Source organism: Lepisosteus platostomus, chromosome 2 (assembly GCF_059453375.1).
Source record: "Lepisosteus platostomus isolate fLepPlt1 chromosome 2, fLepPlt1.hap1, whole genome shotgun sequence".
Lineage (NCBI taxonomy): Eukaryota > Metazoa > Chordata > Actinopteri > Semionotiformes > Lepisosteidae > Lepisosteus > Lepisosteus platostomus.
Window position 1 is genome coordinate 2,733,322 of NC_142612.1, and position 26,258 is coordinate 2,759,579.

The following is a 26,258-nucleotide window of genomic DNA, read 5'->3' on the forward strand; positions in this document are numbered from 1 at the left end:
AGAACTATTGTTCTGACATTCATCCCATGGCATGCAGAATAAAATAGAACACTACATTTATCATTAAGGAAACCTTTGAAAGAATAATGATTGTTTCATCACAGACCCATGAAAAATCGGTGGAAGTACTGAAAGAAAACATTAAATATCTTACCGCATTTCCTTGTGGGCGCTGGAAATCTGGTCTAAAGCCATACGGTAAAATTTGATTGCCTTTGGGTAGTTCTTCTGTTTGAAATAGATATTTGCCATGTTCACTTTTAACCTTCCTGCAATACAATAAAATGTTAGACACGCATGCATTTTTTTGGTTGCTGGTAAACAACACGATAGACCTGAAGCTTTGTCTTAAAGGACCAGAATCACTGGCTAAAGACCTAGAAAAGTAAGAAACCGCTGGTTCAGTCACAGTCTGGCTGAATGACAAAACAAGATAGCCTTACGGTTAAAAAACTGTAGATGAGTAGAGACTATACTTGGTACCCTTAAACATCATTTCTTCTCGTCTGCTGGTTTTCACTTCATCTGAGCTCTACATCGTAAGTGTGGACTGATAACAATTGGATTCCTTATTTAAACATTTATTTAACTTGTTTCTTCAGCCAGTCTTGAGTATCAAAAACACACAATTTCAAGGGTACCATGTGCAACACCTTCAGCATACAGATATTTACAGATCTCTCAGCATACAGATATAGCCTCTTCTTCATTATTTTGACTAAACAGCTCTTACTAATTGAGTAATTGATAATGAATAGACACAAATAGGTGTGACACTGTATCAGACACTCCTACAATTAGTGTTTTTATCAAGAGATTACATTTCCCGTAACACACTTGAATGAGGTGTCAGGAATCCCATTTGAATTTTTTCAGATTTGAAAGCAGATTTACAAATACTGAGTAAAAGTGCAAACAGAAATCTGAAATCAATCAGCCTGAGATCAAGAACTCAGCTGAAACAAAAACCAGAAAAACTCAGTCTTCATCCAGGGCAGGGGCTGGTGTGCACTGGTCTAAACGGACTATTTCACATTTTACACCAATCTGTAACCTGGCTTGGAATTCCTGGCCAGATAATTCCTATTCTGCTCACCTGCATTACTGAACATTTTATTCTTCACTATCACTTGGTAGGTATTCAGGGCTTCAGGATACATTTCACTGTTTGCATACTGGTTTGCTAAATTAAACAGAACCTAGAAAACAAAAGTCAAAGACGCACAAAAAAAGAAAGACAAAGACCATGAGGTTTAAATGAATACATAAACTGGCATTACAGTGAAATGCATCTTCAAAATATATATATAACAGGAGAAAACATACGGAGTACTCATCAACAACACCAAACCCTCTGCCAGTCCCAGTCTGTGCCTTTACAAGACACTAAAGCCATACTTACAGAATACGTCAGGTCCAAGTTGACATGCTCCGAGGTTCCCACTTGCTCCCGCTGTCTGACCAGCGCCCTCTCCTTTCGGCCTGCTTCTTTAGCTTTTTCCAGTGCCTAAGTTGCATTCATTAAATGAAAATAAACTGGCATGAATCAGGGTCAATCTGCCTTGTTCCGAGAGCTTTAGGTTGTTTTTTTCAATTACACTCTCTTGGAAAGAGGCTAGTTTTGAAAGAGGTCTTCTCAGCTCAACACTTGACTGCTTATCCGACAGGACAGATGTCCTCCGTGAACTTCCCAAAGCTGCGCCTCGGGAGCACAGGGCTTGGGCTGTATCAGTCTCTGCCATGAGACCAAGGCGACTTGGAGTGCACCAAATCTCCTTTTGCTTTCAAATAGACGTAAAAAAAAAAAAGTCTCCCAGAATACTAATTCAGTGCTGGATTCAGAGAACCCTCGTTTAGTAAGGAAAGCAAGACCCTGTTTGTGTTATGTAACCCATTTAAAACGTGCAGTTGCTAGAACCTAGAATCAAACGGCTACACAGCTTCTTCCCAATGGCCCTCTCCACCGACTCCATGCATTGCAATCAAGTTCAAAGACCTTTCACAAGACTGGGTGGGAATTCAATGACGGTCCAGTGAAGCAAATTTCACATCTAAAAGAAGGAGGAAATTGAACACTGACCAGCTGAAGATCCCCTTGACTGTGTGCCATGCAGCTTTCTTCAATCAAGTCATTCACCTTCTTTTCCAGAATCTTGATCTTTTCTTCAGGACTGCAAGTTTTTTTTACACACAAATTACAATTATTGTTTAAGGAATCATCCTACTGTCCTCTCCTGTTCGACTGTGGGTCAATTATTCATATGCTGCCTGATTTAAATGACTATGACTATACAAATTCTGTAACCACTAACAGGGACACCAGACTAGTTTTTCATTTGAAAAGAGTGTCTTGTCCATATGATATATTCAATTCAAAACACTATTCATCCTCAGGGGGGCAATTTAAGAGGACAATAAAAGGGAAACTAGTGGAACTCACGTGTCTTCATTTTTAGTTTCCAGTTGTGGTGCAGGTCCTTTGGACTGGCCAAACGGGTCAAAAGCAGAACCTGCAAGCAGGAGGATTTATAAATAGTCACAAGATTGATAAATGAACAGTCACAGTCACCAGAGATCCAAGAGCTTTAATAATGCAGTACACAAAAATACAAATACTGAATTATGCTACTGTGTCAGAGTTCAGTTATTATAACACTGAGCAGAAATCTCCAGCTCAATACATGAGAGATAACACTAACATGATACTTGATACATAGTAAAATAGTAAAATATCTCATTTAAAGTAGCTTCTTATACAGTATGAAAGGACAAACAAACACACAAAAATGAGTAATTTCTTTGATAAAAGGAACATGGAAACATCATGTTTTGCCAACAAAAAGTCCGGTCAAGGGCTTACATTCATGCCTCCCATAAGATTGGGATACAACACCCATCTGATTTTGAAAACCCTGCACATTACAGTGCCATCTACTGACACCACTCTGATACTGCACAACTGAATTTGCTCACATCATGTAATGCAGACTTTACAGTCTCCCAGCGTCATTTTACTTTCTAATTCTTGTGATGGAGTGTTACTTACCAGCTTTTGATATGCCTTTTGGATATTTTTTTTTTTACTTTAAAACCACCCAATTTGGAATCGCCATTTGTTTCTTTACATCTTGACCCACAGTATCAAGGAGGATGATGCCGACAATACAGGGAGGACAGATAGACACACTCCTCTGATCCGTTCACCTATTGGTGCAATTCAAGCTCCGCAGTACCCTACAAGAGCTACCGTCGACTGGCAGAGTGCAGTCATGCTGTCTGGCAGCTTGGGTGCCCAGGATGTCACCAACAGCCATTAGAAATCTGGACGACATCATCACAATCAGACAGTTACACGACCCAAGTCTGACCCCGCCATACTGGGACAACAGAACGTCGTCTGAGCCTGGAGTGTGCGCTGAGCCTCTCAAAAAGTCCTAGTGCCTGGTAGATTTGACCTTAAAATATAACTATAACTTCCTTTCCGTCATGGAAACAATGTAAAAAAAAAATTTAATATGTATTGTGATAATTCTTGTAAGAGAGGTTTTGTTTTAGACACAATATCAAAACCAAGAGTACAAAGTAAATGTTCAGGTCCATTTTAGAGTGGAAACAGACATTTTGAAAAAACAAACAATCTTTATAGAATCATGTAAAAATCAGAATTAGTATTTACAGGCACGGGATGCGAGATAACACACAATTATATAAAATCACCATAAGCAAACATCCATGAAGTGGAAAAATGGCAATCTCCGTTCTGTGCTAGTCTAGACACAGACGCGGCCTTTACAGCTGCCTGAGCAGAACGTTTCTGTTGTCCACACGGCTGTATATTGGTCATGGAGGCTGGTATGCTCTCTTCATTCTGCAGTTAGTACACGTGCAGCCGCCCCTGTCCGCAAGGTGACCCCCCCCTCCGGCCACCCACCTCTGCTCATCGCCGAGGAGTAGCCCGCCGCCCGCACTGCAGTCATTGGTCGAGAAACTCCATCCTTCCCCACGGAAATAAAGAACAGAGGGGTTAGAAAACTGTGTGTGTCTGCGATTTCCACCGTTAGTAGTGAAGTCAATCTTAAGACAGCTCCAATAAAGTGCACAGGCCTTCACATATGGCATACTGGCTGAGGGAGGACGTTCTAAGCAATAAAGGAAATAACACCTATAACTGAAATCCAAGGCTTGAGTTAACATCGGTTACACACCGACAGGCTGGAGGAACTTTTTCTAATCTTGACCAGAGAAGACCACATGGTAACATTTTACAGCGACAGAAGTCAACACAGCGGGCTTCTGCAGGATAAACAATGAGACAAGAACCAGAAGACGCAGGTGGAAGCACATTTAAAACCAAACAGGCGAGTTTTTACCCAGAGGGTTGCAGGTGTATGGAACAAGCTACCCTGCGATGGAGCTAAAGACAGTACTCCGGAATCTCCTGGGTGTGATCCCTGGATTAATCAGCTACTTACTACCAAACTGGCTGGAAGGGCTTAATCGCCTCTTCTTTATGTCTCGTAAGAATAATTACAAATAACAAGCATGAATAATTTAACATACAGGGATTACAGAAAACCCTGAGCATTTTACATTTGAAGGCTTGGAAAACAAGGCCTCGCCTGTTTTCACTTTTCCACATGAAGCCTTAAAACAACTATTTATTGGACTATTCACAAAGAAATACTTGTTTATTCATCGGAGCTGCATCCCAGGTGTCATCAATCACCGTTTGCAACGGCTGTTTCTCCCCCCAGACAATCGAAGTGGCTAATTTTGCAAATCATGTACTCGAGAATTGTAAAGGAGAAAAAAAACCCATCCCGATTAAAAATCTTGGTTCTATCAGTGTTTTGGGTGAAGTACCGCACTCGCATTCATGTTAGAGGAAAAACATTTTAGACCACAACAGTTAACAAACACAGTATTTCACAAAGAAACAAGAACAGGTCTCGAACCCACTCCCAGCCTGCAGCTGTTCCAACATCCCAGTTACCTTACCTGCAGCGCACCTGTCATGGGTCGTCCCAGAGACGAGGACAGTGGAGCCCTTGACTTTGTTTTCCCAAAAAGAACAGAATACCAGTCAGTTAGTTCACACTTTTTAATAAAGAAAGTTCTTGCGCCACTTTCGATCACTGTATGGCACCCCGTGGAAAGCATACTGAAGTTGGAAGAAGTGGTTTGTTTTTTCCCCACCAGTGGTCGAACAAGGGAATTCATACCCTTACAGTTATTACTGGAGCTAGTTATGAACCACCCTGGTACTCTAGTCACATTCTTGTACGTAAAAATAACAAAAGTTGGGAAAATAATTTTAACAAGTCATTGCCTGTGATCATAGTAATCATATGTGTGTGTAGCTACTACGTAGAGTAATAAATTACCTCTTAAAAGCAATTTTCCCCTACTTCTGATTGTTTTAGAAAGGCAAGCACAGAAGGAGCCTGTAATGTAAATTTTCACCACGCTGCTACCTGCCCTGATGCCAGTGGCTCTTGCCTTTCTGGAGGCTATTTTTATGGAGGTGTCCATGGCACTGGTGAAAGAGCTCTATGGTCCTGTGGTGTATCAGCTGATGACACAAAAGCACTATTAAACTCACCAATATTGCCCTCTCTCGATTCAGTTTTTTTCTCAGGGTTCCTTAGTGTAACAGCTTGGGGTTTATTGCCACCTGAGAGGGTGGGAGGTAGGCAGGGGTGGGACTTTCTCTACAGTATTACATTTGTTTTACATTGCAGGCTTCGTCCCATATTAACTGATAAAACAAAAAAAACTTAATCTTTTAACAAATATTAAATGGAACTCACAGAGGTTTACAGCAGGCTATCATAAAGTTAGGTTAATTATGCCTTCTTTGTTAAAAAACAACTCACTGTTTAAAAAGTAAAATATCTGAATGCTCCTGTGACCGAGAAGCTGTAAATTAATAAGCGGAAGGTATATTTAACTACTCAGCTGCCCTGAACACTCCTTAATATCTTACCTTTAAAAACCTTCTACCCTCTCCCTTCCTGATCTCTTCCTGTTAAAACAGTGTTGCCTTAAATGACCTCATTCTTTCCTTAGATATTCTTGATTTCTTATATTTGTCCAGTAATTTTAATCAGATTAAAATATATCACTGATATAATTACTATTATGCAAGTATAATCCTATGATTAGAAATAGAAATGATAATGATAAAAATTAAGTATGCTTTGGTATCAATCTTTGCTATACATTTTATTGATCCTAACTTTTATACATGTCACTTATGTATCCCATACTGTATACAGTATGTCATGTATACACTACTAAACTAATCTTACCTTCAGCACTTCGCTATCCCTGCCTGTCTCCATCTTTCCCTGGTAAATAATGACATATGTTACACAACTAGCTTTGTATAAGTTAATTCACCCCAAGGGTCCAAATGTATTTTAGATGTCCCTGGGGTTGTGCTCACTAAACTGGAGAGTCTACTCCAATTCCCTGCTCATGTTCCATGTGTCTGCTGGCTGCTGCTCCTACTGAACCCTACATTTAAGTACTAATATACCAGTTAGACCTTTTGAATAGCATGCTGTTCTGGGACAATCAGATGTTTTAAGTGACATAAAAAATCGTACGTAACTCGTAAAGAACTAAAATGTCCAATTAATTATGAGTTTAATTAAAGGCTCGATTAAGCAGCCGGGGGTCCTTGACTGATCAGATCCTGTATTGATTTGAAATTAAATCTGACTTTCCCGTTGCATAAACTCCACTATTGCTTCCACACTATCAATCAGATAATGTGCTGGCATCTCTGTGAGTGCAGGAGGCGCTGATGGGGTGCTACAGCTCTCAGTGGGCACATGAAACACATTAATTTTCAAAATAGTTACATTAAAAACAAACTCTGAACAATCCAGGCAGAGTAGGAACTGACAAAAATAAAGCACTGGAAAACCACAGCAAGAATAACTTCCTCTGGAAAAAAATGTGGCTAAACAAGGCAACTGTATCTGTGTATCTGGTCAGAGTCATGAATAAACACAGCTACTACAGTATATAATAATGATGAAAAAGTGAGTAAAAAAAGATGCGTGTCCACATGGTTTGGATTTTTGGGTTGTGGGAGCTGAGACTTAGATTTATGAACGTGCTTTTTCACATCAAACTTGTTTCCATCTACTACAGTGTATTTATTACATTAAGGTTAAGGATCTGCAGAGGATATGAAAATATATATATATATACTTGAGTCAAAGGGTTTCCTTATTACAAATTCAGGATGAGACATTTTAGGGTTATATATGCATGATTTTGACCACAGCACTAAATCACATGTTAAAATGATGTTAGAAACACTGGCTATATTATATCCCTACCTGATGCTGAGAACCAATGTTTTTGTTCTGTTGAAAATGGACTACTATAATGATTTATTTTCGGTAGTGTAATGCAGAGTAGCTTGCACAACTGTGCACCGTGCTAATGTTACTCACCATAAATGATGTGCCCAAGGGCCGCGCCCCTATGGCTGTGCCAGGGATTTTAGCAGTCACCTACAGAAAGTGGCGAGACATTTTTAGTCGCATAGTAGCGAATAAAGAAATTAATAAATTTCAGTACTGGAGGAAATCCAACTTTTGTAAGCAAGAGTCTGGACACTCTTTCGTGGGTTTGATGAGGAATGCGCTATATGGTGGAATACTCAAGCTGATTCAAAAACTTCTTCATTTTAATATTCCCTGGTGATATATTATACTAATACCTCAGCTAGTACTAGTTAAAAAACAGACTTCCGTCCCAGCAATAATCCCCTGACATTTTTAAATAGCTCTGAGTGTGTTTCTTCTGTACACGACATTAAAGACACTTACAGGAGGCCTCCTTCCATGGCTGGTCTTAACTGCCTGCTGAAACCCCGCATCGTTCTCCAAGTCCTGCAAAACACGCCCACAGTGAGAAGAGCAACAGACCGAATTAAAATGAAAAATTAATAATATTATCCGGTTTTAGTGACACTTGAGCTCTTCCCTTGCTGAATCCTCCACATTCTACATTTTTTTTAACCTAAAAACTGCTGTGATAACACATAATCACAGACAGGTTTGGGATATAATCTCATGTGGCATTACTAATGCTGTTTGGAAGATAACTTCAACCTAGATAAAGGATACTTGCCTAATGTAATGAATAGATGACCACTTGTGCATGAATGTTTTTTTCTTCAGCTTGTGAGGACCTCATGTTTTCATTTACTGATCTTGTGGAACTTTTAATACAAACACAAGTGTTTTTAACACCAGTAAACGAAACTAGCAATCAGCGCTACCAGAAAATCAGTTTCTTTCATTCTATCTTGAAACACAACACCTAGCAATACTACAAGTGTTTCACTCGTTCGTCAAACAGTGTGGAAAGAACGGTAATGCAATAAAACAACCGAGCACGTATTACTTACATCAGTGTCAAACGCTGGATTGTAGTCGTTGTAGCCGGAGTACAGATCATCTTCCTCCTCTGCTGCTAAGTGCACGCGTTCCATCATCTTCTCCCTGTTCAAGTCGAGCAGAGCTATCATGTGCATCAAAGAAAAGCTGCGGTTTAGTGCTGCTTTCTGTGAAGTACTGTCAGTACGTCCTAGAGTACCCCAGTTGTAGCGATACCCTACGTCACCACAACAACATGACGTCACGTTTCGGTTACAGATCTCCCCCATCTGAAGTACGCAACGGAAAGAAATTCACGGTTAATTTACGTAGTATCTGTTTAACTAACAATTATGTGCATCCATTGTTAGTTGAGAACTTTCTAAAACACAGCTGTCACAAATCATATTTTTGTAGTTGATTCGTCAGATTACGTGCCAGTGTGATGCAAAACATTTTAATGCGTAATCTTTTATGGGAGTCCAACTGAAAATATGTTTTGAGATACAAATATACAACAAATCGTGGATCACAATGTTTTAACTAAAAGTCGTGTAATGTTTACCGTAAAGGATAAGAAGTTAAGTCTTCTGCCGCCCGCTTGTTGTCAACCTGAAATCCATAGGAGCCGCCTCCCACAATGCACCGCGTGTCGCGTCTTTGCGAGACTGTGATTGGACGCCTTGCCTGTCAATCCACCTTGGAGTCTGCCTCCGGTTGTCGCCATTGGTTCACACGACGTAAACGTCTGTTGCCAGGAGACGCAAAATGAAGCTTTTGCGAGAGCTGAGGGGAATCGGCGTGTATTGCTAGTTAGAAAAGAAAAGACTAGGAGAAAGAAAACAAATACTTATACATCCCTGGTATGATGTATTTCAATAATGAAATGACCTGATCTGTAGTTAAAATGCATCCGTGCTCTTCCCTACAAAAAAAGAATATTCCTAGATACAGCACAATTATGAAATATTCAGTGTGGTGTAAACATACAAGTCATTTCATACAACTGAAAACTTAATCACTGCAGTAGCTGACGGCGCAAAGTTAAATCTGCAGCAAATGATAATATATTGTAGCTACACATATTAGTAACTCTCTGGTTTTAGCGCAATAAATAAATAGAACACAAATATAACAATATAGCCAGCAGCCATATCACCCTGCAGCTCACTGCTCACAGCTGGCAGCTGACAGCCCTCTGAAGCTCAGCAGGTGTGAGCCTGGTCAGTACCTGGAGGGGAGACTCCTGGGAAAGCTAAGGCTGCTGCTGGAAGAGGTGTCAGTGGGGCCAGTAGGGGGCGCTCGCCCTGTGGTCTATGTGGGTCCTAATGCCCCAGTATAGTGATGAGGACACTATACTGTAAAAAGGGCACCATCCTTCAGGTGAGTTGTTAAACCGAGGTCCTGACTCTCTGTGGTCATTAAAAATCCCAGAGCATTTCTCGAAAAGAGTAGGGGTGTTACCCTGGCCAAATTTCCCATTGGCCTTTATCAATCATGGCCTCCTAATCACCCCATCTATCATAATAATAATAATAATAATTGCTTACACTTATATAGCGCTTTTCTGGACACTCCACTCAAAGCGCTTTACAGGTAATGGGAACTCCCCTCCACCCCCACCAATGTGCAGCCCCACCTGGATGATGCGACGGCAGCCATAGTGCGCCAGAACGCTCACCACACATCAGCTATCAGTGGGGAGGAGAGCAGAGTAATATAGCCAATTCATAGAGGCCGATACACCGTATAAATCGCTTTGGATAAAATCGAATATTGGTAGTCTTAAAGCCTGACCCAATACCCTCTATTTTCGTGAAGACTTGTTAATGGTACTGCCTTTTTATGCCTATTTAAAAAAAACATTTTAATACAAACATAACTCGAATGGTAGTTTTTTGGACAGCGACAATATGGAAAACGGTTGAGTAATAACGCATGGTAAACTCCGAGTCGGTATTTAAAATCTTAAAACTGTACAAAAAAAAACATCTTTGTTCAGTTGAATGGAAAAAGAGAAAAATTGAACATGGGAAAATATTTCACAGAGTGCTGTGAAGAAGGTTCAGATAAACCTGCTCGCAACCGGAGCGCAGGCAGGACTGTTCTGAATCGTGTTAATCCGTACTCGATTACACCTTTTCCGAGTATGTTGTCAAGTAAAGTAAATAAACCGCCGCTGGAGAAGGCCTCCCAAAAATAGCAGAGGTTAGTTTTTCGTCCTTTGATTTGAACAGACTGCAAACTCCCCTTTAAACACGCCCTTTAAACGCGTTTACTGTACCGCACACACTGTCAGGAACTTGGGGAGCGCAGACAGTCCACAGTCTGGTTGTGAAAACCGTAGAGGACAAGCAGGCATGAATACTTCAAAAGCAAAGACCATTGCTGTGATCGGGAGGTGAGTTAGGTTAATAATTATGCAATTATGCTGCCCTTTTCAGTCTCATTCTGCAGATACGCTACACTGTAGCTAGTTGGTGTAAGGCGTAACGCTACAGTTTTACATTAATTTTTGATAGTGGACGTGGAAGTTGACATAATCGATCACGTTGAAGTTTTGCAATAAGAGCTTTTTTATTAACAACAAGGCGCCTTTTCTGAACAATTGCAAAACCCGGAAACAGTTATTATTAAATGCGGCAAATATGTTAAAAACGTGTCAGCTGAGCACACTCTGCAGAAGCGAACTTGACTCGTCTAAGTGTAGATCGCACTTCCTTTCTCTTTGCTGTGCATAATTTTACCATTTAAACTTGCATGATTTTTTTTAGACTTTGAAAACTCTGATCACCACTCGCTGTTGGATGAAAGTATACGAAACATTTCGAACATTATTACTAACAGAAAAAGATAACATTTTTATTCATGAATAAAATCTGATTGTACTACAGTACGTCATGCTAGAATACCGGGTGTATAAGCTTTAGAAACTGTGGAAACGATACATATTTGGTGCGATGAATATTTGTTCACTTGTTACGTGTTTGCTGACTGAACACTGAAAAATACATCTGTTACTTCACAATACTGTGGGTACATCGACCCATATGGCCTTTTTCAGAATGGTCTTCTCCAGGACAAAGCAATACATTATTAAGTTATTGGTTGGAAGAACTTCGTTCGAAATCAAGTTTTACTTGATTATATAGGTATATTATTTCAGATGGATTTAATTAATATTGCAGAAACACAACTCAAGTAGCTAGAATGAGTGGTGTTTGCTGTTTGTTAACAAACTCTTGAAAATTAAAAGTTTAATTGCCAGCAAAAATGAAAGGTTTTACTTTTTTTTTAGTTAAATTTTGAGATAAAACTGAAAAACATAAAACAATATGTGCCTTTTCTTGTGTTTCTTGTTATTGTCAGTATGGACTGTGATGCCTAAGGTCAAAAAAGTATTTGGTCACCCCAAGTATACAACTTTGAGGCCAGATGAAGATGTGTCTGAATAATTCAGAATTAGTTCCAAAGTAATTCTGCGTTGAATTGCTGAATCCCACAGTAATCCATTATCAGAGAGATTAGCAGGGACAGCAGCAACATGGAGTCTGTTCCCTGTAGGACATTAGGTGGGATTATACCCTGGACAGCATGCCAGTCTGTGGTTGGGCACACTCACAGCTTAGAGGTATCCATTAACCTCACCAGTATGTCTTCAGAGGAAACTGAAGCACCCAGAGAAAACCCTCAGGCCACACTGGAACCCAGTACTCATGAGCTGTGAGTTAGCAGTACTCACACCTGTTCACTAAACATGCAGTTAGCCTCAACCATGCAATTCAAGCAAATTGCAGCAATTTTGAAGTCAGTGATAGTTGTCTCTGGTTTATTTTGTATTTTTTAGTTTTTCAGTATGTCATTATTTGATAAACGTGTGTGAACAACTCCACATTAGTCTTATTTCTAGCTGCTCCTAACTGTGAATAGGATCTAGTCATGATCCCAGCAGAACAGGATTAGGGAAAAGTGCCAGGCAGGGCTTAAGGAAGGAGTCTTAAGGCTTTAATGTTTGGTTTGGTGTAAACCTGGAGTTAAAGTGAAGATTAGATTTAAAGGGGAAACTTTAAGGTTAAATTTCTGTCAGGACTTGTCAGCGATGTTAAAAGCTATCAGCAATATCTCCACTCCTACAAAGTAATCTTGCTTTTTGAAACCATCAGTAAATGCCCATCTCTTGAGACACTTGCAATGCCCAAAGTTCCTATATGTTTCTGTTTTTTTCACCTCAGATAACTGCTTGATTGTACTAAATAAATGAGATGAAACATTTATGTGTACTATTGTGATAATTAACATTACAGCAGTAATGTTGCTATGGCGCAGTGGCTCTGTGGCTAAGGATCTGCACCTGTAGCTGGAAGGTTGCTGGTTTGTATCCTGTGGCCGACACAGGAATCCTACTCCGTTGGGCCCCTGAGCAAGGCCCTTCACCCCAACTTCTCCAGGGGTGCTCTATAAATGGCTGACCCTGCGCTCTGACCCCAAGCTTCTCTCCCTGTCTGTGTGTCTCATGGAGAGCATGGAGAGTTGGGGTATGCAAAAAAACCAAGTTCCTAATACAAGAAAATTGTATATGGCCAATAAACTGATCTTATCTTTAATTGCATTGCCCTTTCCATTTGGACCAACAATGCTATAGGTCTAATTGTGCTCTTAACTGTAACTGACCCCTGGCGTTTGTAATGGTGCTGTTCGCTTGTGTTCACAGAGAGAATAAGCCTGCCTTTCCAGCAATGGCAGAAGCCTGTTGCATTCACAGTACAGTGCTGAGCAAGGCCTTTCGGTGCTCGTATCAGCCATACGTTGTGTACAGCAGGCTCACAGCAGTGTTCTGCATGAGTGATGGAGGAGACAGCAGATAGATACTGTAGATCATTCTTCATGTTGTCTTTGTCATCTTCGGCTTATAATTTATTTTGAAGGGATTTGAGTGTTTATTTCCCAGGTTTTTTAATATATTGCTCAGATGAATATGAGGGTTACACACCTATATGCTACACTCTAGAGTCAGCAAAGTGTGAAGGAGATGAAGTATCTTGAGACAGCAGTGAAGGAGTATGTATCTGTAGTACTGTATGCCAAATGTTCTTCACAGGGAGGTGAGAACTAACACAGTGACGTGAATCATGAAAGAGTTTACCATTTTGTTAGATTGCACAGATATTGTAGAGAATCCTAGCTAAGGGAATATAAAAAATAAAGGAGGATAAACTTCCTGAATCACTGTTCCTGCTTCCTGCCATTGGTTTTCTGTTACAGAGGATGAGACTTCATCGCTTAGGAAACAGAGGTTACAGCAAACCACCTGCTAGCTACTCATTCATATTTTTTTTTCTTCATTTGTTTCGAATTCCATTTCACTGTAACACTGAATTTATGTAGCATAAATCACATAGATTAGATTATTTCTGATGCCATATATAGCAAAATAGTCCGTTCCGAATGTGTTTAACAATGGTGTGCACTCACCAGCACTGTACTGTGTGCATTTAAAAAAGAGCTGAATATCCCAGTTCTCATTGTGGCATAAATATTAAGAATCTGAGTGTTTGCGTTGTAGAGCCCACCGAGCTCTATACATTTTTAATATATAGTGAAAAATCAAGTTATGCTGCATTAACAGCCATTGCTTTTCAGACTAGGCTTTCTTCTGCCTGAGCAATACCGTGTATTGTCAAGATCCTTCAGTAATGGATTGAGGTACAGTCTGACAGCAGGGGTGATAATATGTCATGCTTTCTGCCTGATGGTGTGGTGTGGTTCAGCATGCACAGGAGTTACAGAGACATGCACTTTGAGCCCACTGGAGCTCAGCAGGTGTGAGCCTGGCCAGTATCTGGATGGGAGACCTCCTGGGAAAAATGAAGGCTGCTGCTGGAAGAGGTGTTAGTGGGGCCAGCAGGGGGCGCTCACCCTGCAGTTTGTGTTGGTCCTTAATGCCCCAGTATAGTGACGGGGACACTATATTGTAAAAAGGCGCTGTCCTTCGGATGAGACATAAAACCGATGTCCTGACTCTCTGTGGTCATTAAACCAAGGGTGCTTCTTGAAAAGTGTAGGAATGCTACCTCGGTGTCTTGGCCAAATTTCTCATTGGCCTTTACCCATCCTGGCCTCCTAATAATCCCCCTCTCTGAACTGGCTTCATCACTCTGCTCTCCTCCCCACTGAGAGCTGTTGTGTGGGGGGAGTGGACTGGTGCATCATCCAGGTGGGGCTGCACACTGGTGGTGGTGGAGGGGAGTCTGCATTACTTATAAAGTGCTTTTAGTAGAGTGTCCATAAAAGTGCTATATGAGTGTGAGGAATTATTATTATTATTATATTTATGTCCTGCTTTTCCGATACCCTGGTGACGGTCCTCTTGATGACACCCAGCACAAGATGTTCCAGCACTACAGTGTTCTGTTCCTGTCTCATCATGATTAAGCAGAACATTACCATGACACTGCATGTACAGGCATAGTCCTGCTTCATGGCCTTCATATATAATAAAGTTATTCATTTTATTTTGGGGGACCCCTAAAATTTTAGGTGATCTCGAGTGATTACTGTGTCAGAATGAACGGGCATTAACAGGCTGATAAGAGTCTAATAAATGTTTAGCGATATGCAGAAGCCATGTTGACCAGCAGTTTGGTGGGAAACTGATTTTAAAACTGCTGCTTGAAACGCTGCTGTCCAGTTTTAAAGGTGAACCAGAGGACATGGGGAACCATATGGAAGTGCATTTAAACAGACTTCTTTACACAGGGGGTTGTGGAAGACTGGAGTATCTTAAAAAGTCTTCTTTCAGGAAATGATGGGGTGAGATCTCAGGATCAATAAGCGATTGACAATCAAACTGGCCTCCTACTCTCTTTTATACCCTTTCGGGCGTTCTGTCCTTCCAGTGATGGCTGCCAGTGAAATCTGTTGTTTTTGCTCTGCTGTTGCAGTGGGCTGATTGGTCGATCCTGGGCCATGGTGTTTGTGAGTGGAGGATACAGAGTGAAGATTTATGACAACCAGCCTGGGCAGGCCACCCGCGCTGTCGAAGAGATCAGGTGTGTGAACATACAAAAAACAGTACTTCAAAAACCAGAAACAAAAAACAGTACTTACAGGGATTTAGAAGTGCAACAAGGTTCTATAATGTATTTTTTCTTCATCTTGTTTTCCACATTAAAGGCTGGTTAACAATACTGCTTCGGATTTGGGTTTCAAACAAAACAAGTGTGATGCCACTCTTTTCATTCACAGAATAAAACAGAATCAGAGCTTTTCTCTGTAAAAAAGAAAAAACCCTCTCTTTCTTCAGGCTCATTCGTCTCTCACGTACAGGTGTCGGTCCCCAGACTGCATCACAGAGCCGTTCTCGTTTCAGACTCGTTCGTCCCGTCCAGGGTGTACCATGCCTTGCGCACGTTGCTTGCTGGGATTGGCCCCAGCTCCCCTGTGACCCTGTAGTGGACGAAGTAATCCAGCATCATTAACACCTGTGTCACGCCCTCTGCAGCCAGAGGGCGCACCTTCTCTGTCCTGTCCCTAGTTTCCGGTCTGCTGTCCTTCCTGTCCCTCTCTTTCCCTTGGGCTATATATTTACGGGTCTTGCACTCTGTCCTGGCTCAGCATTGACGTTCGGATGTCCTGAGACCCACCTAGCACCAGGGCGCCCCACGTCCGCTCCCTGAGGGCATAGGTTTCTATACGGCATTCCTGAACTCTTTGCACTAATGAGCCCGGGCCTTTTTCCCGTCTTGCCGCTACGCATATGGGTCTTTTCCGCTCTCCTGCTCCCCACAGTTAGTCCCTTTGGACGCCCGTGACAACCTGTAGCCTGATCTCCTCAGACCTCAGAAGCAGAGGGAGGTTGGGCCTGTTAACACGGAGATGAGGGAGAGCTCTTATCCGTGAAGAAATTGAGCTTGCTTCTATGAACTGTTGTCGAGGGGCCAACAGGTAGCAGAACTTCCACACCAGTGCCCCAGTTTATTGGCAGGGAGCACTGTGCTGCAGAAAGTGCTCTCCTTTGAATGGGATAATTTTGAGATTCAGGTTACTTAGTCATTGAAAATCCCTGGTGTCCACAGGAGTCGAGAAGCTACCCCAGTGCTGTGACACAATTCCACTTCGAGCACGGGCAGTCTGGCCTTCCTGAATTCCCACCTTTATTCGGCTGGTGAATGATTTCTCACTTCTCCACCGGATCGGATCGTAAGAGCTGCAGGTGGTATCTGCAGTGATTTTCCAAGAGGAAAACCGCAATGAAAAAATAAAAGGAGTTATATATAAATACAATCAGCCCTAGCACTTTTTATCAGGAGAAAAAAAGCCTCTCATTCCCTGTTTTCGGTCCTGGTGACCTCCGGGGCAGCCTATTATGCCTGCCTGAGCAAGCCTGGCTACTGTCTCTGCACTCCTGCCCCGACCTGCGGATACCGACTGACAGGTTTTATAGTTTCTAACCTTGGCAGGAGAAGAAGGAGTTTTCATTAGCAAATACATTTCCACCTCTGGTTTTTTTTTGTCTCTCTGTTCAAATAGTTTCAAATTATTTTTTAAAAGCGTGGTTACTTTTTCACCAGGATCTTTTCACCTTTTTCGCCACCCTCCACGAGTTTGGGTCAGTTTTGTCTGGCTGCGCAGTCCAAGTCAGCGGACTCTTCAGGAGGGCAGACGGACGACTGGGTCGTGCTCACATGTGAGAGAGCTTGACCCCCGTGACCCCTCAAAGCCACCCTTGTTCCACCTGTCCTTGGGGCGTAAACTGTGTGTACTTTGCAGATCTTGCGTCCCTTCTGATTCTGGGTTCAGTTGGTCGCAGCCCTTGAATGCTTTTATCGGGGCGCCTCGTAGTTTTCTGTGTTCGGGGATGGAAAGGTCCAGTCTCTTCAGCCTGTCATTTCGGGACATCCCGTACCCCCGGAATAAAATCGGCTGATTTGTTTTTTATTAACGTGCAGATTGACCTGTAGCCTGTCCATAAGGGCGTGGGAAACGTTGCGGACGAGAGCAGGTCATTCGCCCATCCGGCCCGCCTGGCTCCCGCCGTCCTCACGGGCTCAGCACGGCGTCCCACACGAGTCCGCACAGTGTCTGCCCGTCCAGCTCGTTTCGGTTCTGTCTTTGCTCTCGTTTTGAATGGCCAGGTTCTGTTGGGTTCTCTGGAATCGCCAGCTGTTTTCGTGTTTTTCGCACCCTGGCTCTCGACCTGCGACGCACGGAGGGCTGAAGAATAATAATGATAATCATTCCTCACACTTATATAGCGCCTTTCTAGACACTCCCCTCGAAGCGCTTTACAGGTACTGGGGACCCCCTCCACTGTGCAGCCCCACCTGGATGATGTGCCAGTACTCTCCCCACACACCAGCTCTCAGTGGGGAGGAGAGCAGAGTGATCAAGCCAGTCAGGACCTCTGTTTTGCGTATCACCCGAAAGACGGCGCCTTTTTACAGGATAGTGTCCTCGTCACTACACTGGGGCATTAGGACCCACACAGACCGCAGGGTGAGCGCCCCCTGCTGGCCCCTCTAACACCTCTTCCAGCAACAACTTCAGTTTTTCCCAGGAGTCTCCCATCCAGGTACTGGCCAGGCTCACACTGCTGGGCTCCAGTGGGCTGCCAGCTGTGAGCTGCAGGGGGATGGAGCTGCTGGCTGGCCACACTGCCTGAGTCTGCTGTGAGTTGGGAGGAGGCTCTCCCCTGGGCAGTGGGAGTGACGGTGTGCTCCCTCTCGCTCCGTGCAGGACGCAGCTGAGGGAGCTGCAGCAGTCGGGCATGCTGAGGGGTGCCCTGAGTGCCGAGGACCAGCTCGCACTGCTCAGCAGCCACCAGGACCTCAAACAGACACTAGAGGGCGCCTTCTTCATTCAGGTCAGTATTCAGGCAGTGTGTCCTGCTTGAAGCTGGTTCACATCACCTGTCTCTCTTTGCATTATTCCACAAAGGGGTTTGCTATGCCGTACTATTTTATTCATATAAATATTATTTCGGCGGGGCCGTGTATGGTATGGGACGTGGTGCAGGAATTTGAACAGGATTGATTCATTCCAGTGAAGAGATGGACATGATATCCCACTTACACTAACACTGGCATAGTTAAAGGTCAAAGATGTTTATTTCCACATTTGAAGTTCAGAATAATGGCAAATAAATTAATCATATCAAATTAATTAAGTAGCACCCTTCTTCACCTTTCTTATGATTATAAATGTGTAGGATGTTCCTTTTTTCTAAAGGATAGCTCCAATATTAAACGCTGAAATTATTCAGCATATGGAAAAAGGGTATTTTTTGGCTTAGCTGGGGACATTTGTCATGCAGTATAATATATGTTTATAGCCAAACTTTATATGTTTATAACAGGTCTAGCAGGGGTACCTTGGATCATTACTGTACATCAATGAGACCAGTGAATGATGAAAAGGCTATTGTTTGATTGAGACACAGAGCTGTAGCTGCATGAGTCTTGGAGCAATGTGAGCTTTGCCTCTTTCCTATACGGAGCAAGACTCACACTTCCGGACACAAAGTCAGGCTGTCCCACGGATTGTAAATGTCTTACAAAATGACAAAAATATCTGGCAGTTTGTGTAGAAAGCTTTGTGGCGTATTTGGGTTTTTCTGGAGCGCTTGTGGAAGAGAGATGGACGTGGCGCCGTCAGTGAGCGATTCCATGGGATCTGCCAGCCTCCTGGGGTGCAGTCTGGGGCTGAAGAGGCCCGCAGGGTCGCTGAGCTGGGCGCCAGCCAGAGGGAGGTGTAGAGCTCTGTGGTGCAGAGAGGTGGGGATGCGTGGCACTGGGTGACAGGGTTAAGCCTTCTTCCCCGAGTCCCCTTGACAAAGTGGCGCACAGTCTGAATTTCTCTAACTTGGCCGTCGCTACTGTAGCATCAAGATCATCCAAGTGCTCCATTTTCTGCTTCCCATGTTCAAGATTTGAATATATGCTTGAGGAATGAGCTTCTGAGGTGTAAGGACAGAATTTCAGGGGGTACAGCTCTTGGCCTGCCAGCAGTTCAAGACAAGTGCTTTTCTGTGTCCTTTGATTTTACTTCCTCCTCCGGGGTGTTTTCTCTCAGGCTTCGGACTTTTCCTTTCAGCCTCTCATTCTAAGGTTCGTGACTAAGGGGGCTTTTGTTTCAGGTTTTCGTGCCGTATTTCCCGCAGACTTTTTTTAATGTTTTTTTTTCCCTCTACAGCTCCCTTTAAATTCTATTAAAAATCAGTCCGGTGGCGCTCCGTTTCCTTGAGCCCTCCCCCCTGTCAGGGCAAGTTTCTGAAACCCTTCTCTCGCCATGAACCAGTTATTGTTTTGTGTGCCAGTCTGCGCTCGCAGTAGGTTTCCATAAATGTGAAATATGTAAATTGTGTAGGACAGAGAACAGTTACCCTGACCTGTTTGACTATCACATGCTGCTCCACACAAGGATCTCATACTGATTTTACTAGTTCTCGCTTCAGCTCCTAACATTAGCTTTGTTGTTCTTTTTTTTGGCTTACAATGCAGTATTATTTTAAGAAACAATATGCCGCATTTTAATGGAAACAGTCAGGGACTTTGACTTGAGCCAAAATTTAACATGCATAAAAATTTGAAAGAAACTTTACTCGGGTTTTATTATTTTTTTCTGGGAAGAATGAGAGGAAGAAATTTCCAAGCAGATCTTGAGTGATTAAGACTCCTGCTGAAGCACGTTTGGGAAGAATTTCTGTTTTGTTACTTCTGATTTGATTTGACAGCCCTTTCCAGCCTGACGGGACAGTCGTGCTGGAAGCAGCTAACTGAGATTACCAGCAGGAGAGTCAGGAGAGGTTTTGCAGTCTCATTGACTGCTGCCTTTCAGTCCCACTCCGATTTCAACCAGATCGGTCTGCCAAACACTTCTGCCTTCCGAAGAGCAAAATCGATGGAGATAAAAATTCCCGAAATTGTGTGTTGTGTGTTGCATGAAATGGTTTAAATTCTGAGGGATACTGAATCAGAATTTACATTTGCATCTGAATTTAAACTCAGGCCAAGTGCGCAGTCCAGAAAGTGACACCTGAAAGTTTGTCTGCTTTCTGTGTCCTGGTGACCTTCCCCAAAGTCAAGTGGACTGTGTGACTGGCGGGTGTGTCCGAGTGGTGATTTCATGTTCCTGGCCTGCCTGTCCAATGTCATTCCTTCACTTGAGGAAGAAGCACAGGAAAGTCAATGTGATGCCTTATTTCAGAGCTGATTACTTTTGTCTCAATTAGTCATAATTAATCAGCCAGTTAGTGAGTAATTAGTGAGTTTTTTTTTCCGTAGACATCTGTTTTAGGAACAAGTTGCCTTGGTTACGGCAGTGGCATACAGATGCCTACTGACGTCATGCATTGAAGTAATTGTCACATGTCAATACTAGAACACCTTTTAAGCCACCGGATCTCACTTCAACAAACCAATACTTCGCAATAACGAGCTCGTTGTTGAAGGAGATTGACCTGTTTTTCACCTGCTTTGAACCCACATGGTGTTGTCAGTACTACTGCAGTACTTCGTTTTTCTTTTCTTAAATGGTGATTGCCTGCATGTGCTAACGTTGCACGCATGCCTGTATGTGTGTAATCAATATAACAGATTTATTCCGACAGTGGAGTCGAGAATTCAGCAAACACACACAAGCGTTGGCTGCAGTAACAGGGGACGGAGGGGACAGAGTTCCCCAGGGTTAGAGCACTGTGGAGAGGGGAAACCACTCATGCACTGGTCCAGTAAACAGCAGCTTTTATAAGAACTTAACTTTCTTACTGTTTGCAGATTTTCAGAAGATGCTTTTGACCATCTCCATGCCTGGCCCCTGACCGAGGTCACGGGAGGAACTGAAATGAAAAGAGGTCTGGAGAGTCACGTTGTCAGGCTCTCTCAAGCCGTTATTGACACGCTTTGCTTCCTTTTGTCTGTTATCTGTCAGTTCACCTCTGTGTTGAAGGGTTGGCATTGTGGCAGTTTCCCGAAGGCAAGAATGATTCGAGTGTTAGTCCTGTTCATGCTGGGGAGCCCCAGAGGAATCATTTCAGAACAGACCTGTATGACAAAGATTAATCTGAAACACGTGAGCAGGTACCAGAAAGGGCACCGAACAACATGAGCACGCTGCACGGATAACAGGCTGGATCTTCCGATAGGACTTTGACTCCGTCATGCTGCCGAGAGAACCCAGTCACGAAAGAAGTGGATTTTTTTAAACAATGCAGTTCTCTTCTGGCTGGGCGAGTGAGTTAAGTGCTGTATGTGTTTTTTTCTGTTAAGTAACTGCATGTGTTTGCAGGATGCTCCACACATTTGTGCTGTATGGTTGCGCATAGGCTTAAGGTACTCGTTAGACAACTATTACTGTAGGTGTCCAAGGAACAAGTAAAAGGTTTATTCCCTGCTGAAAAGAGAAGACAAGAAACACAACATTTCGGCTGTGGAGTCTTCTTCGGCTGTGAAATCGGCAGCTGAACAGGAGCCGGGAGCAGGAGCGAAGCAGAGTGGACACTCGGAGGGGGTGAATTTTAAAGAGGTGAAGAGAGGTGTGGAGTCAAAACGTCACACCTTCACACCTCGGCGACAATACCCCACGTCCGCATTAGTTCCTTGGATGACAGTGGCATGACTGCAGGGACTGCAGGGGTTTAAAGAGTGGAATCGGCTTTCGGAAGGATTGGTTATATTATTCCTAATCTTAAAAGTCAATGAAGCAACTTGTGGGAAAAATTAGTTAAACCTTTAATTATATAATGTCGTACTCACCTTTCCGATGTGCGTATTGATGCAGTGTGCAGCATTTGGAAAGACGGTGTTGAAAGAAGGTGTTTGAAGATTTCATTAATAGGATTAACCTCAGAGTTGAGACGGGGAGTCTTGCTACACAGCCACCCCAGTGAAAGACCTCACAGCCCATCAGGTTTGTGTTTGTACTGCTGCTGTGTACAGTACGTGGAGGTTTGCTCTCCTCCAACAGCCTAACGTTGGTTTCATTCCCTCAGAAGTATTTACAAGTATAAGCTCTTACCTCTAAAATATTTCTCATTTACTCTCCATGGGTCATTTTAACATTATAAAGCCTGGATTAAAACAAAACCTGTTGCTTTTCAATCACATTACATAATCGCATGTTTTGCCACTGGGTAGGAGCAGAAAGACTCTGGCCAGGTTTTACCATCGCACACTGGGCATTTATCTGGCAACTGGCAGGTGTGTAGAGGGTTTGACTTCATCTTGGCTAAAGTGTCACTCACCAAAGCACAGTTTAGAGAAAAAACTCCTGCAGAATGTGCTGTAGAAGTCAGAAGAACAAGAGGTGTCCAAAACTCACTTTTCAATCAAAGAATAAGCAGCCTACTGCCCATTTGAACATGGAGCGAGAGATTCAGTGTTGCGGGCAGTTTGCTTTCTCACAGACGCTTCGGGTGTCAGAACGACAGGAGAGATTTTCTGTTGACGCTAGAAGAAAACGGACCCAGGTTTGTTTTGGTGAAATATACATTTTTAAAAGGAAGCACAGCGAAGGGAAAACAGAACTTAGAAATGGTTTCACTTTATAGTACGTGGAACATTTGCATTTTGCAATTTGTCATGTTCTTAACATTAATTATTGGTGGCATGCCCAAGTTTCGGAAACAGGGTTGCTTAGACACGTCCAGAGCCGTCATCGTGTCCCAGTTCCTCTTTTCCTGCTCCGCTATACTCCTCCTTCAGCTGCCCCCCCATAGTGTCGTGCTCACTATTTAGTCAGACACTCCCTTAGGATCTCAGCAACTTTCAGCCTTTTCCACTTATGTGTAGATGACTCAGCTTTTCAGCTTTGGGGTAGATATGATATTAACTCTGCTAACGACTTTTTAAAGTGTGGTCCTGACTGCTTTGTCACTAAAGCCATATCAAGGTTAGCTGTCATTTCACCCTGCAGCCCACAGCTGGCAGCCCACTGGAGCTCTGCACTGTGAGCCTGGTCAGTACCTGGGGGGGAGACCTCCTGGAAAAAACTAAGATTGCTGCTGGAAGAGGTGTTAGTGGGGCCAGCAGGGGGCGCTCACCCTGCGGTCTGTGTGGGTCCTAATGCCCCAGTATAGTGACGGGGACACTGTACTGTAAACAGGCGCCGTCCTTCGGATGAGACGTAAAACCGAGGTCCTGACTCTCTGTGGTCGTTAAAAGTCCCAGGACGTTTCTCGAGAAGAGTAGGGGTGTTACCCTGGCACACTGACCAAATTTCCCCCTGGCCTTTACCAATCATGGCCTCGTAATAACCCCCATCTCTGAACTGGCTTCATCACTCTCATTACCACTTTGACGGGAGCGTCCAGAAAAGCACTTTATAAGCGTAAGGAAGTATTATTATTAAAGATCCAGTGCCATTGTTCAGATAAAATATGGGTGTTGCCTTGGTGGCTAAACTGCACTTTGAACTTACCTTCTTAAACTTCCCCCTTGATTCTGCTGGTGAATCTCCTTGAGTCTGGTCTCTAGTGGGGCTGCCCACTTCACAGCTGGGTTCCTGCCCACTGTAGATGTAAGGAGATTTGGGGTCCTTTTGGACGAAAGATACTGTAATACAGCTCAGGACCTTGACTTTGACCTTTTCAACGATAACTAAGAAGTAAGGGCCTCCTGGCCCATTTGTTTTCCTTCTGTTTTCCTCCTTCTGCCCTGTACTAAATCTTACAAAGTTAGCATGTTACTTTTTGTACCATACAGGATAGAGGCTGTGTGAAACCCGCAGCAGAAAAGCCATGGGGAGACGTTATGTAATCTGTGGGTGAAGTCAGCAGATGACAACAGAGAGTGTGGCCTGGATTGGGAAATTCGTATTCTGAGGGGAATGGTGAGACAACCGGCTGTGGGCATTCTGGACTGCTCTCAGCAGAAATACAGATTTTCACGCTTTTCCGTTCTAAACTGCAGTAACTCTGCAGCTTAGAGTTAAGAATCTCTCATGCGGTTTTCATGGGATTGCTCCGCCAGGAAAGCAACCTCAATAAATGTCACAGGTGTCTAGAATGGGGAAAGGGCTTGTTGACTGAGGTTGGTTTAGGGAGTAAACGGTCCAGTCGAGCGACTGGGAGGCGGATCGAAAGCCCCCTGACCTCGTGGCCCTCGAGGACAGGCGTCCAGCCCGCGGCGCGGGGAGAGGGGGGAGCCGTCTTGTGTTTTTCAGTGTCCTGAGGGACAGGCACTAGCGAGGGGGCCGAGTGAGCAGCGTGCTGGTTCAGCAGGCTGAGCAGTTCCCTGCTGAGCTGCCAGGCGCGGTGCACGGACACGAAGAGCCCCTCTCCCTGCTGACCCCAGCGAGCTGCTGTCAGGCTCCTCTGTGGGCGCCCGTGAAGCTCTCCGACAGCTGGTCATAGCGGAAAGTGAGGTAGATTCTAAAAAGCGCCTGGGACACTGAGAGAGCTGTGGCCCTGCTGAAGCTGCAGGGCTGATGAGTGAAGCAACTGTCTTCAACTCTGGAGGGGTCATTTCAGTTGTCTTGTGCGCTGGAGAAGACAACTCTCAGGACACAGTAACACAGAAAATCTTCGACTTCACTCACAGCAGCTGTTGTATTGGCAGCATAACCGTACATCAATGAGAGACTTTCAGCCCCCCAAGCTTCACTTGGAACGATTACTTCCCGGCAAACAACCCCCAAACCTGAGAGCTGTGCAGCGCGTTGAAGCTAACACACAGCTACAGAATACACGTCTTCATCAGAGTTCAGAACTTTCCCATCCACATCAACTTGTGTTAAAGCTGTACCTCTTAGGTGGTCAAGGGGAGGAAGCTCACGCAGGGTAATCTGCCCACATGTCTGACCCGACCTGACCTCTGACCTCTGACCTTCTCCAGCCAATGGTTAAACGCCCAGGACCATTTGCTTCTGCTGTCCCTCTGTGTCTCACGGTACCCCTCCACTCTTTCTCTGGCACGTCACAGGTGTGCACCATACAGTGCCATTCACCCCTCCAGCTCCGGCGCCACCTCATCTTGTGTGACGGGAAGTTCTGCAATTTGAGCCCATAGAGGGAAGACATATAAAAGACTGACGTGAAGTTCTGTACGTGTTGAGTCTGTGGGTAGAGAAGAGGGCTAACTGGTTGAGTGCGCTGGTACATTCCCCTTTGTAAGAATGATTTCCCATCGGTCAAGCTAAGGCAAATAGTGTAAAACTACAGTACCACGGTGGCATTTCATGCCCTGAGCATTCATGATATCAATGAGATTTTCTCAAATGTGCTTGTGCATGTTATTGTAACAAAATGTAGTCTTGGCTTCCTCTGTCTGCAAATCCTTAAGGACCAATGTGCCTTGATCATTTTGTGTCTTTCTGTATTGTAAGTACAGAACATTCTGAGCATTGTGTCATCTCATCTGTACACACTGTTTGCTTTTATAAAATTGAATGGCTCCTCTCCGCTAAAAAGCACTGCTGTTCAGAGCCGGGCTGCATCAGAGAGTCTTTGTGGGGCAGGGCGGAGGTGCTGACTTCTGATCGTGGAAGGCTGTTACGAGTGCTGAGCCTGGCCTGTGCCAGAAACCACTGTTCGACACGGAGGGGTTAATTCAGCAGCTGACTTCCTCCAGCCAGCATGAACAGCTGAGGGTGTTCTTTGATTAATCCCCTTTTCATATTGTGAGGTTGTGCGTGCGCTTTTTTGCCTAGAGTTGATCTTTCAGTTCTCTTTTGTTCACACTGGCTTGCTGCTCTCTTTCTCTCTGCTAATCGGAAAAACCTCGATTTCCCCTTATTTAGGGATCCATTGAAAATGCTGATGTAGCTTTCAGACCGGGTGTGAGTTTCGTTGATAGTGTGTTTGCGAAGTTGTACGTTCCGATTACGCTGAGAAATGTGACCCTGTATACAAAGTGCAATCTG

General features: G+C 43.7%; 2 protein-coding genes across 11 annotated transcripts in view; one reads left to right on the forward strand and one right to left on the reverse strand.

The window, feature by feature from the left end:
* Positions 1–9,228, reverse strand: part of ift88 (intraflagellar transport 88 homolog) — a 28,479-nt gene extending 19,251 nt beyond the window's left edge. For 2 of the 9 annotated variants that reach the window (XM_088645205.1, XM_088645187.1), the window contains exons 1-13: positions 8,968–9,226; positions 8,435–8,528; positions 7,851–7,913; positions 7,473–7,532; positions 6,312–6,350; positions 5,987–6,025; positions 4,999–5,052; positions 3,932–3,995; positions 2,441–2,510; positions 2,081–2,171; positions 1,403–1,507; positions 1,097–1,199; positions 155–269 (exon numbers count right to left, since the gene is read on the reverse strand). In XM_088645205.1, the coding sequence (XP_088501331.1) occupies positions 155–269; positions 1,097–1,199; positions 1,403–1,507; positions 2,081–2,171; positions 2,441–2,510; positions 3,932–3,995; positions 4,999–5,052; positions 5,987–6,025; positions 6,312–6,350; positions 7,473–7,532; positions 7,851–7,913; positions 8,435–8,521 (890 nt within the window). In that variant the 5' untranslated portion in view covers positions 8,522–8,528; positions 8,968–9,226. Of the gene's footprint in view, positions 1–154; positions 270–1,096; positions 1,200–1,402; positions 1,508–2,080; positions 2,172–2,440; positions 2,511–3,931; positions 3,996–4,998; positions 5,053–5,602; positions 5,959–5,986; positions 6,026–6,311; positions 6,351–7,472; positions 7,533–7,850; positions 7,914–8,434; positions 8,548–8,967 lie in introns of those variants that run through there. The other 7 variants (XM_088645197.1, XM_088645222.1, XM_088645241.1 and 4 more) reach the window with 7 other exon arrangements.
* Positions 9,229–10,638: 1,410 nt separating this feature from the next.
* Positions 10,639–26,258, forward strand: part of cryl1 (crystallin, lambda 1) — a 40,880-nt gene continuing 25,260 nt past the window's right edge. For both annotated transcript variants that reach the window (XM_088645278.1, XM_088645271.1), the window contains exons 1-3: positions 10,639–10,803; positions 15,344–15,451; positions 18,138–18,264. In XM_088645278.1, the coding sequence (XP_088501404.1) occupies positions 10,763–10,803; positions 15,344–15,451; positions 18,138–18,264 (276 nt within the window). In that variant the 5' untranslated portion in view covers positions 10,639–10,762. The remainder of the gene's footprint in view (positions 10,804–15,343; positions 15,452–18,137; positions 18,265–26,258) is intronic.